The following is a 15,041-nucleotide window of genomic DNA, read 5'->3' as shown; positions in this document are numbered from 1 at the left end:
TGAAACACTACCCGTTGGTCCTGGAGGCTCCTGGCAATAACGTCCATCCTTGTACAACAACTCTGTTATCTGGTGAGACATAAGATTCATGCATTACAGCAAGAGAACCAGACAGGACAAATGCAACCTGAAATTGAATTCTTGCAATAATAAAACCTCCCCCTAGTAAGGTATCATTCTACATCACAGTAATCCAGCACCACCCCCACCCACCAAAGAAATTGTTTGTTTTTTAAATAATAGGTTTGTCTTCTCTAAATAAAAACAAGCCCATGCTGAAGGAAAACTGTAGTACTTTATGGAATATCAGAAGAAAAGATCTAGTGATTGGTTTATCATTCAACATTAATTCATATGAACAGGAAATAGCTTATTGAGTTATGAACCAATATTTCTTATCATATAATTTTTGGTTTTACTGACACTGAATTAGTGCCATCTTTTATATATGAAGATCTATAGAAATAATGAAGTAAAATGTGCTAGACCAGTAAATAATTTTTCATGTTAATGGCATTTTCCCACTCATTAAAATGTCACTAAAAGAAAAACAATAAAATTTCAAATTTGTTTAGATTCATGGAATCTTCCTTTTCTTTTCTTTTTGTTTTTTTTTTTTTAAGGTAGGGCCTCGCTCTAGCCCAGGATGCTCATCGGTACAGCACGTGTCTAGCACACATTCAATCCCCTGTGTTCAATATCCAGCATCGCAAAACATACGAAGTTTAAATTGTGATGCTTGGTGTGGTGGTGCGTGCCTTTAATCCTAGCACTCAGGCAACAGATGTAAGAGGATTGCTGGGCTCAAGGCCAGTCTGAGACTACATAGGGAATTCCAGGTCAGCTTGGAGTAGAGTTAGACCCTATCTATCTCAAAATAAATAAATAAATAAAAATGTGGTGTAGAGATGGCATAACAGTTAAGCTGCATGCCTGCAAAGCCAAAGGACCCTGATTTAATTCCCTAGGACCCACGTAAGCCAGATGCACAACAAGATGGTGCATGTGCCTAGAGTTCATTTGCAGCAACTGGAAGCCCTGGTGTGCCCATTCTGCTTCCCTCTATCTGCCTTTCACTCTGTCACTCTCTCAAATAAATAAATAAATAAATAAATACATTAAGAATCTTAAAAACAAAACTGTATGCACCCTGATTTTACTAAGTTAAAAGTTTTATGCAATCATTCTAATTGCTCTTTCTGATAAAATCAGTTAACTTTTTAAAGATTAACAGTATTAGGTTGGTTTGCATATCATCCACATGTAAGAACTCAAACATATTTACATGTATATAGCAGGAAAATTGGGCTGGGGTATTTAGTGGTAACATGCATGCCTAACATGTCTGAAGCCCTAGGTTTGAATCCCAACACAGGCACAAAAATAAAATATGAAACCTATAAGGTCATGTCAGTGTTCTTTTAGAAAAGTTAAAACTTTTAATAAGAACTTAGAACTAAATCAAAGACTATCTGCATTACAATTTTCCTGCTGCTTAAAACTATCATTTCAAGATTCTAAATCCATCAAGTTATCATAGAATACATCATAAATGTGAGAAGCTATTAAAATCTTTGCTCTTAATGACCTTTAAGATATATCATATTATGATATGCATTACTAGGAATAACTTACTTTGCTCCAAAGATCTATATTCATAGACCTGCAGAGGGCAGCAAAGGATTAAAAATAAGACCAGTTAATAAAAAAAATCGAAGTTAAAATGTACCAGCAATTACATTACATAATCTGCATAGTCCAAGCCTCTAAATTAAAAGTAAATAAATATTTACAAAGTCAAGTTGAATCATCCGGACAAAGTAATTTAGAAAACCACATGGAAACTTCAAAATAAAGATTGGTTTGGGTGGGAATCACTGAAGAGCCATTATCCCTACGTGCTGAGGCCCAAGTCTGAAAAAGCAGCATCGTTTACATGGTCTGAAAAGATCTGCTCACAAACTGTCGTTTGTAAAGAGAAAAGCAGCACTTATAATGGAGAAACGGAACGATGGCAGTGCCCGCTCAAGAGCTACGTCACTGAGACGCTGATGGACACGCTGCCTTGACATTCCATTCCCTGGAAAGAGATATTCCAGCTAGAGATGTATAACCTCAGTGAGGTAAGATTATTCTAGATTAGAGAACTTTATGACAAATGATAATTAACGCCCATCCTTGAAGTGGATTCTAAATAGAAGGGGAGGAAATACTAGAAAGGACTTCAGTGACAAAATCAGAATGTGAACTATGCTGTTGAAAACATCCTAGCAACAGGGGAGATGGCTCAGCTCGAGCTCAATCCCTCACGCCCAGCGCTCACACAAAGTGGCCGCGCACCTACGGCAATGAGAGGCACGGCAAGGAGAGCCAGGGAGCTCGCAGGCCAGTAAACTACACTCGGGAAGCGAAACAGCAAAACCAAGACTACGGGGTGGAGACCTGGCTCAGCAGTTAAGGCACTTGCCTGCAAAGCCTAATGACCTGGGTTCGATTCCCTAGTACCCACAAAAAGCCAGATGCACAAAGTGGCCGTTGCATCTAGAGTTTGTCTGCAATGACTAGAGGCCCTGGAGCGCCCATTCTCTGTCTGTCTCTCTTTGCTCTCTCTCTCTCTCTCAACCTGCAAAAAATGACAAATTAAAAACAAAAACTTACATACATATAAAAAAAATAAGGGCTGGAGAGATGGCTTAGCGGTTAAGCGCTTGCCTGTGAAGCCTAAGGACCCCGGTTCGAGGCTCAATTCCCCAGGACCCACGTTAGCCAGATGCACAAGGGGGCGCACGCGTCTGGAGTTCGTTTGCAGAGGCTGAAAGCCCTGGCGCGCCCATTCTCTCTCTCTCTCCCTCTATCTGTCTTTCTCTCTGTGTCTGTTGCTCTCAAATAAAATAATAATAATAATAATAATAACAAGGGAGACCCTGTCTCAGGCGGGGCAGAGGGAGAGGATGAGGACCTTTGGTTGTCCTCAGATTGCCACCCGTGCACTACGGCACGCGCACCCCATACGTACTCTTGCAGCCACCTCTGCCTCCTGGACAAGCCCTCACCCAGAAACAGCTTATGGAAGGGAAGAGATTATTCCAGGCTCACAGAACACAGGGGAACACCATCAGCGATAGAAGTTTGCTCATAGATCGCAACAGAGGTGTGCCATCAAACCACAGCAAGCATTAACTGGCAGAACTCAAAGGGCTCTGAACCCACCTTTAAGGCCGGAATACACGATCTATCCCCCAGTAACCCTCCTCCGCTGTGCTGGAGACTCAAGTTGTAAGCTTAATCACAAATACCTCAGACTACGAAGGACACACATTCAAACCACCAGATTTCACCCCAGTCACTGCAATCAGACCAGTTTCAAAGGTCTCATCTGAGATTGAAATGACTGTCCCAACTGTGGGCCCCACAAGATCAAAACAAGGTTACACACTTCCAAAACAAAATGGCAGACAGTAACCATTTCCACTGTAAAAAGGCATCATTAGGAGAGACTGCAGGTAAACATCAAACATCTGCAGTACAAATCCAATACAACAGTAATGAACATCTCTGGATTCCAATTCTGCCCCTCCAGCTGGGGTCAGCAGCCTGGGGAGAGTTCTGCCTGAGCCAACAGCTCTCCACGGTAGCTGTTCTAGAATCCTGGTATAGCCAAGAATCTTCAGGTCGACACCACACACCACAATTCATCTTCATAACTTCATACGGTAGCCTTGTTTGGGCACCACACAGGGATTTCAATTATTTCCCATGCCACAGATGTAACTGGAATTGGTTCAATCTCCTATAATGGCTTTATTGGGTCTACCCATGGGGATTTCAACCCTGCTATATACTGCTCAGAGGCCATTTCCAAAACAGTGTTGTATATCCAGGATCCTTCTCCCTGCATTTTTTTTTTTTTTTCAAAGTAGGGTCCCACTCTGGTTCAGGCTGACCTGGAATTCACTATGTAGTCTCAGGGTGGCCTCAAACTCTCAGCAATCCTCCTACCTCTGCCTCCCAAGTGCTGCGATTAAAGGCCCCTCCCTGCATTTTTTAGTGTTTCTAATATCAGATAAGTGATATAGCCAATATAAATCTTGACTGTGAAAAGCAAATTACTCGGTCATCAGTCTTCCTCCAAACCAACTCCTTCCAAAAGAGTGTGTATTCTGACTCAATTGAGGCATCAATGTGAGGATTTCACCTTTAGGGCATCATTTGCATTGTTTCAATGAAAAGCAATTGGCACACCCTTAAAAAGTGGTAATCTGCTTAACTGCAGCTTCAGTAACCTCAAACCAGTCTATGTGCCAGGAACTTTAAACCTGCTTGGATTTTTCCTATGATGAACCATACATTTCTCAAATCTTTCTGCTCTATACCTTCAGGCAAGCATACCAGTCCATTATTTTTAAATTAAACCTTGATCAAACTCTGGGCACAGGCAGAAGAATGCAGCCAGCCTTTACATCAGTAGCCCAGCTCTAATAAAAATTTCCTAATTACCCTTTCAAAGTTCATGAAAGCCTGCATAGTCCACAATTCTCTCTGCACTTAGAATTTTCAATCTCACCAGATTAGGACATCAAGCTCTGTTCACGGCACAGCAAGACTTTTCCAACCCAAAGTACCAAATCTTTCCACATTCCTCTCACAAACACGTTCCAGAAGACCAAAGCCGTATGGTCAGATCCATCACAGCAACAGTCCCACTTCCTGGTACCAATTTGACTATTGCCAGATAAACCACTGACCAGAAGCAGCTTATGGGAGCAAAGGGTTTCTTTCAGTCTTACATAATCCAAGGGAAACAACATCTATGGCAGAAGAAGCTGGCTCACCTCCACAGATCAGACCATCAAGCAGCCAGCAAACACAAAGAGCCACAGCTCAACCTGCTCTGAACACGCCTTAGCGGTGGGCTACAAGCTCCGCCCCCAGAAGATGTTAAGTTCAAGCCTCATCTACATACTGAGCCCCAAGCCAGCCTGAGTTACATACTGAGCCCCAAGCCAGCCTCAGCTACATACTGAGCCCCAAGCCAGCATCAGCTACATACTGAGCCCCAAGCCAGCCTCAGCTACATACTGAGCCCCAAGCCAGCCTGAGTTACATACTGAGCCCCAAGCCAGCCTCAGCTACATACTGAGCCCCAAGCCAGCCTCGGCTACATACTGAGCCCCAAGCCAGCATCAGCTACATACCAAGACCCTGTTTCAAATCAAAAACAAAAAAGTGACAGAAATGAAAGGTTCAATAATAATCATGATAAACTTGAAAGAATACCATAGTATATAGATCATAAAAACAAAACAACACTAGTCCAAGATGAGAAAGGGAAGCTATTTAATTTCCTAACATAAATGGCCAGATTAAAAGAAACCACTGGGCACACAGCACTGTAATAAGCAAAAGAAAAAAGAGAGAGGAGGGAGGGAGGAACTCTTTTGTTCCAAAGGGAAAAATATCAGAACAATAATGGTATTAGAAAAGAAAGCCTTCCTAAATTCCATAAGCTCCTAGAAACTTCTAGATAACTAAAAAGAAAACAAATATTCCTTAAATATCCAGAGATTTAAGAAAAATCATATGTAAGTTGATTCACTGTCAAATGAAAAACTACAACTAAAAGGTACACTCTATAAACTTCTAGAAAAAAAAAGTTATACAAAAACAAGTCGCATAAAAGTTCAAAACTCAGAATGGTTTAATCCTTACAGCAACGCTGTAAAGGATTAACATAGTGGAACGATGCCTTTAAAATTCTAAATACAAATTAGTTCAAACCTAAAATTTTAAACTCAGGCAAATTATCAATCAGGCCTAAGGGTACAATATAGGCATTAAAGTTCAAAAAATTTACTATATCCATGCTTATCTCAAGAACCAAAGCTGTTCTCCACTATGCAGGAAGAAACAAAACCAGAAAATACAAATACCAAAGAATAGACATTGACCTTGGACTAGAAGAACAAAGAGAACCTTGTGGATGAAAATGAAGGGGGCCAGGAGAAGAAACAGGTAACTTAGGGTACAGCAGCCAACCACTGGGACTGTGACCAACCATCACCCGTGTGCCTCTTAGCTATTTTTTTAATATATATTTTAATTTTATTTATTTATTTGACAGAGAAAGAGGAAGAGAGAATGGGCATGCCAGGACCTCCAGCCACTGCAAACGAACTTCAAATGAGTGTGTCCTTTTGTACATCTAGTTAACATAGGTCCTGGGGAATCAAACCTGGGTCCTTTGGCTTTACAAGCAAACGCCTTAACCGCTGACCCATCCCTCCAGCCCACTCTTAGCTATTTTTTAAATCTAGGGTATCAATGTTAGGTTATTTGGCTTTTTCACCAAGTACTGGTAAAATATTTCATTCCTGCTTCATGCCCTATACTGGGAATGGCAGTTCACCTATGAACGTGTTCTGAAAGCTCAATGGAGATCATAATGAACTTATATATAGAACACATAATTATTTCATCGGCCAGATACTGGGAGGATGATATGCAATGCTCAGGCCATTCAACCATATAAAAAGAAGAAACAGATAAGGTTATCTCAGTTATCAGTATGCTGGAAGGTGACAGTACCTATCTGCTGAGCATGGTGGCTCATTCCTGCAACTCCAGCACATGGAAAGATGAGGCAGGAAGATGTCCAGGAATTTGAGGCCAGCCAGGGTTACATTACAAAAGAACAAAAACAAACCTGGGGAAAATGGCTTAGCAGTTAAGGTGAAGGCGTTTGCCTGCAAAGCATAAGGACCCTGGTTCACTTTGTCAGGACCCACATGAGCCAGATGCACAAAGGGGGTGCATGCATCTGGAGTTCATGTGCAATGGGTAGAGACCTTGGCGTGCCCATTCTCTCTCTCTGCCTCTTTCTCTCTCCCAAATTTAAAACAAAACAAACAAACAAAAAACAACTGCCTTTCATTATTCAATAGAGCCCAAGGATAGGAGAAATCAGTAATTGGCAAAGAACATTAAGATTGATCACCTTACCTCTTGAAGCCTAAAATTAGGCTGCCTCTTAGGGAATTAAATGAGAAAGGAACTGTATTCGATTCCACTGCAAAAGAAAAATTATTGACCAAAAAATTCAAACAAAACAAAAAACACTGGGTCACTAATTTACTTGCTAACACATTTTACTAGTACTTTTTAAAATTTAAAAACCACAAGACAATTCATACAAAATTAAGTAATGAGGTAATAAATATTTGCAATATATCATTAAGGCATTTTATCAAGTAATATCATATTTACTGTTGATTTTTCATGTACCCCTTGCCAAAATTAGTAAGGGACGAGCAGAGCTGCTGAAGGCACTTCCTGAATTAATCTTTCCCTACCACTATAATATAACGTTGTTAGCATTAATCTATTTATTATATGCAATATGGCTTCTGATGACACAAATGAAATGAAAGGAATTCATAGTAGAATGAAATTACAAAGACACTAAATTGAGCTTAAGATATCTGACCAAATTTTTAAAGAGCACATTGTGAAAGTTATCGTAAAGACTTTTTGGCTTACTTAAATATGTATTAAATGTTTTAGATTACTGAGACCCTTATACAAGGGGCTTAAAGTTCTCAGTATTTAGAAATATAAAATTATAAATTAACCTGAGAGTCACTCAAGGAATTTGAAAGTAGATACAACCACATGCTTCTCAGCAACCTTGAGTTTTGTTTAATCATGAAAGATTGTATCCTAGTACCTCACAAAAACGATAGTTTATCTGGGGCTGGAGAGATGGCTTAGTGGTTAAGCACTTGCCTGTGAAGCCTAAGGACCCCAGTTCGAGGCTCGATTCCCCAGGACCCACGTTAGCCAGATGCACAAGGGGGCGCACGCGTCTGGAGTTCGTCTGCAGTGGCTGGAGGCCCTGGCATGCCCATTCCCTCTTTCTCCCTCTCTGCCTCTTTCTATCTCTGTCACTCTCAAATAAATAAATAAAAATAAGCCCCCCAAAATTAAAAAAAGATAATCTACCCCTGCCCACCCCTGCCATTTTCTTTGGCATAGCGAACACCTCTGCGTGCCTGAGAGCCGTCTAGAACACTAGCAACCCTTCCAAACCTGCACATCCAAAGGGAGGGGAGCTGACAAGGAGCTCATGTTCTTTAGTCTTACAGTCCCCAGCATTTTTCCTCTAAAAACTAATGAACGACCTCTTAAAAATGTATCTTCATACTTCTCAAAATAGTATTTTACAGAATATTGCCAATCTTTTTTCCCCCATTAAAATGGTAGCGAGAAACAAGCCAGAAGGCTGAGAACAAATAGCATCTAGTTTCCTTAGCAACAAACAAGTCTGAAAAAAATAAATAAATAAAGAGGAGAATCAAGAAGAATAGATGGTATGCTAAGAGGAAGAGGCAGCAAGTGTACACGCAGCTTATGAGCCCGGACTCCCTGACTAATGTTTCTGGTTTCATCTTGTCAGTATGGAAAAGCCTAGCGTGCACGGTAAAATCAACCTACTCAGCCCGCAGCCAGCATCAGCAGACAAATGACTACACCGCTCACATCAACACTCACCGTGGGCACTCTGTCTTTCTACTACAGTAGTAGCTACTTTTACTAAATGAACTAGCTTAAATGATATAGGGAGTATATAATAAATTATCTGGTTTTTACAAATTGATAATAAATCAAAACTTCACTTTTGTTTTTTGTTTATTTCTTGAGGTAGGTTCTCACTCTAGCCCAGGCAGATCTGGAATTCACTATGTAGTCTCAGGGTGGCCTCGATCTCACAGCGATCCTCCTACCTCTGCCTCCCGAGTGCTGGGATAAAAGGCGTGTGCCACCACGCCTGGCGTTAACTTTTTTAAAAAACATTTTAGGAAATTAAAAAATGCTGGGTGTTTTGGTTTTCAATGATATATTTTCCACAAAATCTGAAAATCTATCAAGTAACATCATGAAGGTCTTTAAAAAACAGTGAAGACTTTAAGGAACATCTCGTTTATTGACGGTCGGAAGGTCTTATTGCTAGGGCTCAAAGGGTGCCATGAGTAAATCATTTAACCTCACTGTGCTCTCCTTGTCCGTCCATGGACATGAGTTTATGCACACGTGATGGCACTGCAAAGCACCCTGGCATCTTAAATGTTTAGTTCTATGTTTACTGTAGTTTTGTTAGCAAAGTCTAGGAGACAGCTTCACATAACTTATGTGAAAACAGATGCACCTTTAGAGAACATTCAAAAACGTCTCACCTGATTTCCACAATAACCCCATGATATAGGGAGTAGCATTTCAACTTAAGCAAACTGAAGCGAAGAGAAGTTAGCCACCTTGCAGTAGCTGAATTACAACTAGACGCTCAGTGTTCAGAACGCCTGCCTAGTCCAAGCCCACTCAACACCTTCCAACTTTGAAACTACTTCCAAAGGAGCCCAACCATGGCTCATGACCTGGGTTTCAAGTCTGACCTAAACAAAGCCTAAAACCTTCCTAACGCGGACTTCGTGAACTGCCCTGTTTACCCACAGCAGAAGCTGAAATGAACACTTATCAAGTTGATGTCTAGTACTAAAGACTTACAGAATGACAAAATGGAGTCCAAGTTCCCATTAAGAGCCTCAATTCTCACTTCCGCTTGAGAAAATGTATTACTCTCGGGTAGACACCCATTTTCCTAAGGATAAAGCATATGGCAATAATATACCTCAAATAACAGGATTTTTATATGCGTTCGATTTCATACCTTCTAAATATTTTTGTCACCATATTCCATGATAACCTACCATTTAAAAAACATCTAGGGCTGGAGAGATGGCTTAGCAGTTAAGCGCTTGTCTGTGAAGCCTAAGGAACCCAGTTTGAGGCTCAATCCCAGAGGACCCACGTTAGCCAGATGCACAAGGGGAAGCACGTGTCTGGAGTTTGTTTGCAGTGGCTGGAGGCCCTGGCACACCCATTCTCTCTCTCTCTTTCTCTCTGTCTGTCACTTTCAAATAAATAAATAAAAATAAAAATAAAAATAAAAATAAAAATAAAAAACCACATCCAGGGGCTGGAGAAATGGCTCTGTGGTTCAAGGCACTGACCTGCAAAGCCTGACAGCCTGGGTTTGATTTCCCAGTATCCATGTAAAGCCAGCCAGATGCACTAAATAGCACATGGGTTTCCAGTTTGTTTGCAATGGCAAGAGGCCCTGATACACCCATATTCTTTTTCTCTCTTTAAATAAATAAGTAAATAGCAAAAAAATTTATCTTCTAAAACTTTACGTAACTGAGTAAGTTAATTTTAATGGCAAAATCTTCATATAAGATAATTTGCAAACATTCCAAATTAAATGCTATCTTCAAAATAATAACCTGTTACCCATAAAACTTCTTAGCATAGACTTAACATGGTAGGTACCTACAGACATGTGGCAAGATAAGCATTAAACTTAGTCAACTACAAATGATTCTTCACTTGTCCCAGCAGTAAATCATTTAAGTATATGAGCCAGAATTTGGGTCAAATGTTTATATCTTTTCATAATAGCATGATATTTAAAATCACCCAGATAATAAAGAAAAGGTGATGAATAAAAATAACTATGATATCCATACACCAACAAACAAGTGATATGACATATTACTATATTACGATATAGTGATACTACATACAACTACAGAAAGATAGTAAGTGGGGCTGGAGAGATGACTCAGCGGTTAAAGGAGCTTCCTTGCAAAACCTGTCTGCCGGGGATCAATTCCCCAGGACCCACGTCAAGAAAAATGAACAACATAGCATATGCATCTGGAATTTGTATGCAGTGGCAGGAGATCTCTCTGCCTCTTTCTCTCACTCTCTCTTAAATAAATGAATAAATAACATTTTTTAAAAAGATTTAAAAAAATAAATAAAAAAGACTAACAAATGAAGGCAGTATGTTGCTGAATAATATAAACAACTTTTCTTAAACATACTTGTATCCGAAAAAATTTAATAAATAGTAGAGTATCTCAAAGAATTATTGACAAATCTTATACTCTTATCACTTAAAACCATCATTTTCATGAATTTATCAATAAATACATACCTTTGGGGGGGGCTCGAGGTAGGGTCTCACTCTAGCCCAGGCTGACCAAAGGCGTGTGCCACCACGCCCAGCACAATATATAATTTTTAAGTGATGAAAACGAGTTAATACATAGCTAAAGATTATGAAGTATAGCAACACTACCAGCTCTACTGGCCATTTAATGGTATGGTTATTTCTAAGTCAACAATAATTAATAATGTAGAAAAAAGATAATTGAAATGAGAATGAGTACAATCAAATTTAGGACATTTACAAATTAGGTCTGGTTCTTTCTAAGAGAAGCAAAAGTAATAACAAGACAACATTGGCATCCTTCACTATATTTCTGCAAAGAAAGAAAACGTGGGCTAATAAGGATCTGTAAGAAAGCAGAGATGGGGAGATGGCTCAGCGGTTAAGGTACTTGCCTACAAAGCCCAATGACCCAGGTTTGATCATTCAGCCCCCACGTAAGGCCAGATGCACAAAGTGGTACATGCACCTGGAGTTCGTTTGCAGTGGCACCATGCCGTGGCATACCCATCTCTCTTTCTGCTTGCAAATAAATAAAAATATCTTTAAAAAATAAAAAGTATGCAAGAAGGTAACTTTTTAAAGTATTTTTTATTTATTAGTTTAAATGCAAACACAGAGAGAAAGAGAGAAGTAGACAGAGAGAGAGATGGAATGGATAGGCTAAGGCCTCTAGCCACTGCAAACGAACTCCAGGTGCATGTGCCACTTTGGACATCTGGCTTATTTGAGTCCCAGGCCATCAGGTTTTGCAAGCAAATACCTTTAATCTCTGAGCCATCTCTCCAGCCCCAAAGTATTTAAAAAACAATTTTGGAGCTGGGTGTGCTGGCGCACGCCTTTAAGCCCAACACTCTGGAGGCAGAGGTAGGAGAATCACTGTGTTCAAAGCCAGCCGAGACTACATACTGAATACCAGGTCAGCCTGAGCTAGAGTGAGACCTTACCTTGACAAACCAAAAAAAGTAAGTGTGCGGGCAGAAAGGTAGCGGGATCTGAGAAGATAAACCACCCTTGCATCTCAGTCAAGGCCCAGGAGAAACCTCAGGGGAATGGGGAGACGAGCAAGAGCGCTGCTTCCGGGCCGAGCCTGACGAGCAGTGCCAGGGCGGAGACAGACGCCGGACACTTTACACCTTCCAAAGCACAAAGCCAGAGGCTCCTGAGAGCTCATCACTGAATAGACTTCACGCTCACCATGGCTCAGGATATTTTGCAGAAGAGGGGGCACAAAGAGTCACAGGTTAGGATGCCATGCCCAGAGGCACTGACTCCCCCCAATAACCGACTGCTGTTCCTACAATGCATAACTTACAACCCCATTGGGAATACCAGCAACCCCACTAAAGAGGGCCCCTGAGGAGTGGAGGCAGGGAAAAGATGGTACCAACACATGATATAGCCACACAAATATGTTCATAAATAATTAATAATAATAATAACAACGATGATAATGGAAATAATTTGTGCCAGCCATAGTGGTGCATGCCTCTAATCCCAGTACTCAGGTGGTACAGCTGGGAGAATCGCTGAGTTCGAGGCCACCCTGAGGCTACATAGTGAATTCCAGGTCAGCCCAGGCTGGAGCGAAACCCTACCTCGAGAAACAAAACAAAAAATTATAATTTCTACCAATAAAATATGTATGACTTAGGAAAAGTAGTAAAGACCTTCAACTGTAACATTAAGATGGTTGTAATTATGAAGTTATTTCAAGGATTAAAGAGAAAATATTGTTAGAAATTTTCTGATACTGCCATATGGTCTTTTCAACACACAAGAAAAATGTTGTCTTGCCGTTTTTTGTTAAGTTAAACTATTATATATGTTATACTACCCAAAATCTTATACAACTTTAGAAAGCTGTACATACATTTTGAGTCCTTAGTGTAATAATTCCTTTCCTTTTTTTTGAAAGCTATCAAACATTAGGGAGAGAAGATACTGTTTTCATTCATGCAATCAAACCACACTTGCACTTACCTGCAAAATGCCACGTACTGACTTCACGTTATCAAAGCATGGAAACACATAATTTACATACGTCTCCTGATCAGGATCCACTCCCATTTCATGCATTACTTTGAGAAGGTCAATTATGCCTATACAATACAACACAGAAGTAGAGATAAGAACTTGGGATAAATTGGTCAGAAAGTTGAGTTCAATTACTTTCTGAATCATCAGATAGGACATTTAGTTAGCAAGAGGACTGGGTGACAATGACAGATAAAAACCATATTTGGGCTGGAGAAATGACTTAGTGATTAAGGCATTTGCCTGTGAAGTCAAAGAACCCAGATTCGGTTCCTCAGGACCCACATAAGCCAGATGCATATGGTGGCACATGCATCTGGAGTTCGTCTACAGTGGCTGAAGGCCCTGGTGCACCCATCCTCCCTCCCTCCCTCTCTCTAATAACAAATTATTTAAAAACCCATTAATTCTTCCGTTTCGCTCTACTTCTGCACTTGTGAGTTCTACGGAGGTAAACTGCAAAGGTAAACTTCACAATGAAACCTCGCAAGAATAACTGCTGCAACGGAGGGCACTGTGGGAGTAGAATACAACATCTAGCCAAGATGAGACCAGTCTCACAAAGAAGTTTACATTACGCATGTGAGTAAGAAAAAGTTTTATGGGGCTGGAGAGATGGCTTAGTAGTTAAGGTGCTTGCTTGCAAAGCCAAAGGACCCAGGTTTGATTCCCCAGTGCCCATGTAAGCCAGATGCAAAAGGTGGCACATGCATCTGGACTTCGTTTGCAGAGACTGGAGGCCCTGGCACACCCATTCTCTCCCTCTCTCTCTCCCTCTCCCCCCACCTCAAGTAAATAAGTAAAAATAAAATAAAGTCTTATGTTACTAATGTCTAACTTACATGTAGACTCTAACAAGCAGCTGAGCTCTGCATGTACCTGTGTACCGGTGTGTGTCCCTCCCTCTCAAATAAATAAAATAGTGTGGAAATAAATGCAGGTGCTGGAGAGATGGCTCAATGGTCTAAGGCACTTGCTTATAATGTCTGACAGCCCGGGTTTGAGTCCCTAGTACCATGTACAGCAAGATGCACAAAGTGGTGCTTTTGTCCAGGTTGATTGCAGTGGCAAGAAGCCCTGGCATGCCCATCCTCATTCTCTCTCTGTATCTGTGTCTTTATCTCTCAACTAAATAACTAAGAATAGTAAAAAGAAAGAAGTTGAAGTCCTAGTCAGAGGAGCTCCGTTGGAAGGAAGGGAATGGTAGTTACTAGGGACTGCGTGCTAGGGGAGAAAAGAGACTCCAGTTAAAGAACAGCTTTCAGTTACATGAAGAATAACTGCTATAGACTTAGCGTGCAGCATAGTGCCAACAGGTGTCACTGGACTGCATTTGTGAAATGTTACCAAGTCCCTTGGGTGACAGGCTTCCTAATATTTGGAAGCAGGCCACACTGATTGCAGGTATTACTATACCAAACACTTGACCCTGCTCTCTATGCCTCAAATATACCGTGTTCTCTTAATTCCTTCTTTTCCCAATAAGGCTTACGAAAGCAAGTGTGCCTATCTATTCAGATGATGCATGCTACCAGCCTTTAATTAATTTTTTTTTGTGGGGGGCATTTTTAGTATATAAATTTCCCCCTGAAACTTACAACAGGCTCAAGAAAGCCTGGGATCCCAACCTCTGCTTGATGAGGTCATTCATTCCACCAGACACCCTTTAGTAAGCAGCACCAGACAAGAGAGAAGCAACTTGTTAGGAAGAAGGGCAGAGGTAAATGACCTGGTAGGACTATATAAATTTTCTGACAAAAAAAAAAAAAAAAACTTTTTTGGGGGGGTCATACTACTGACTAAACCAAGGCACATGCAAAGCAATTATTTTACCACTGAGCTACATTTTCACCACTTTTTTTTTTTAATTTTGAGACAAAGTCTTGCTAAAATGCCCAAGCTGGCCTCAAACTTATAATCCATGATCCGCTTGTCT

At 40.6% G+C, this 15,041-nt stretch overlaps 1 protein-coding gene across 2 annotated transcripts in view; it reads right to left on the bottom strand.

The window, feature by feature from the left end:
* The window catches only part of Lrpprc (leucine rich pentatricopeptide repeat containing), a 96,426-nt gene that overhangs the window by 55,168 nt on the left and 26,217 nt on the right, over nt 1-15,041 (bottom strand). For both annotated transcript variants that reach the window (XM_045137369.1, XM_004660130.2), the window contains 5 exons: nt 13,052-13,170; nt 9,559-9,652; nt 7,000-7,066; nt 1,636-1,663; nt 12-69 (listed from right to left, as the gene is read on the bottom strand). In XM_045137369.1, the coding sequence (XP_044993304.1) occupies nt 12-69; nt 1,636-1,663; nt 7,000-7,066; nt 9,559-9,652; nt 13,052-13,170 (366 nt within the window). The remainder of the gene's footprint in view (nt 1-11; nt 70-1,635; nt 1,664-6,999; nt 7,067-9,558; nt 9,653-13,051; nt 13,171-15,041) is intronic.

Source organism: Jaculus jaculus, chromosome 18 (assembly GCF_020740685.1).
Source record: "Jaculus jaculus isolate mJacJac1 chromosome 18, mJacJac1.mat.Y.cur, whole genome shotgun sequence".
Taxonomy (NCBI): domain Eukaryota; kingdom Metazoa; phylum Chordata; class Mammalia; order Rodentia; family Dipodidae; genus Jaculus; species Jaculus jaculus.
Note: the sequence above shows the minus strand (reverse complement) of the source record. Positions and strands in the feature narration are given on the sequence as shown.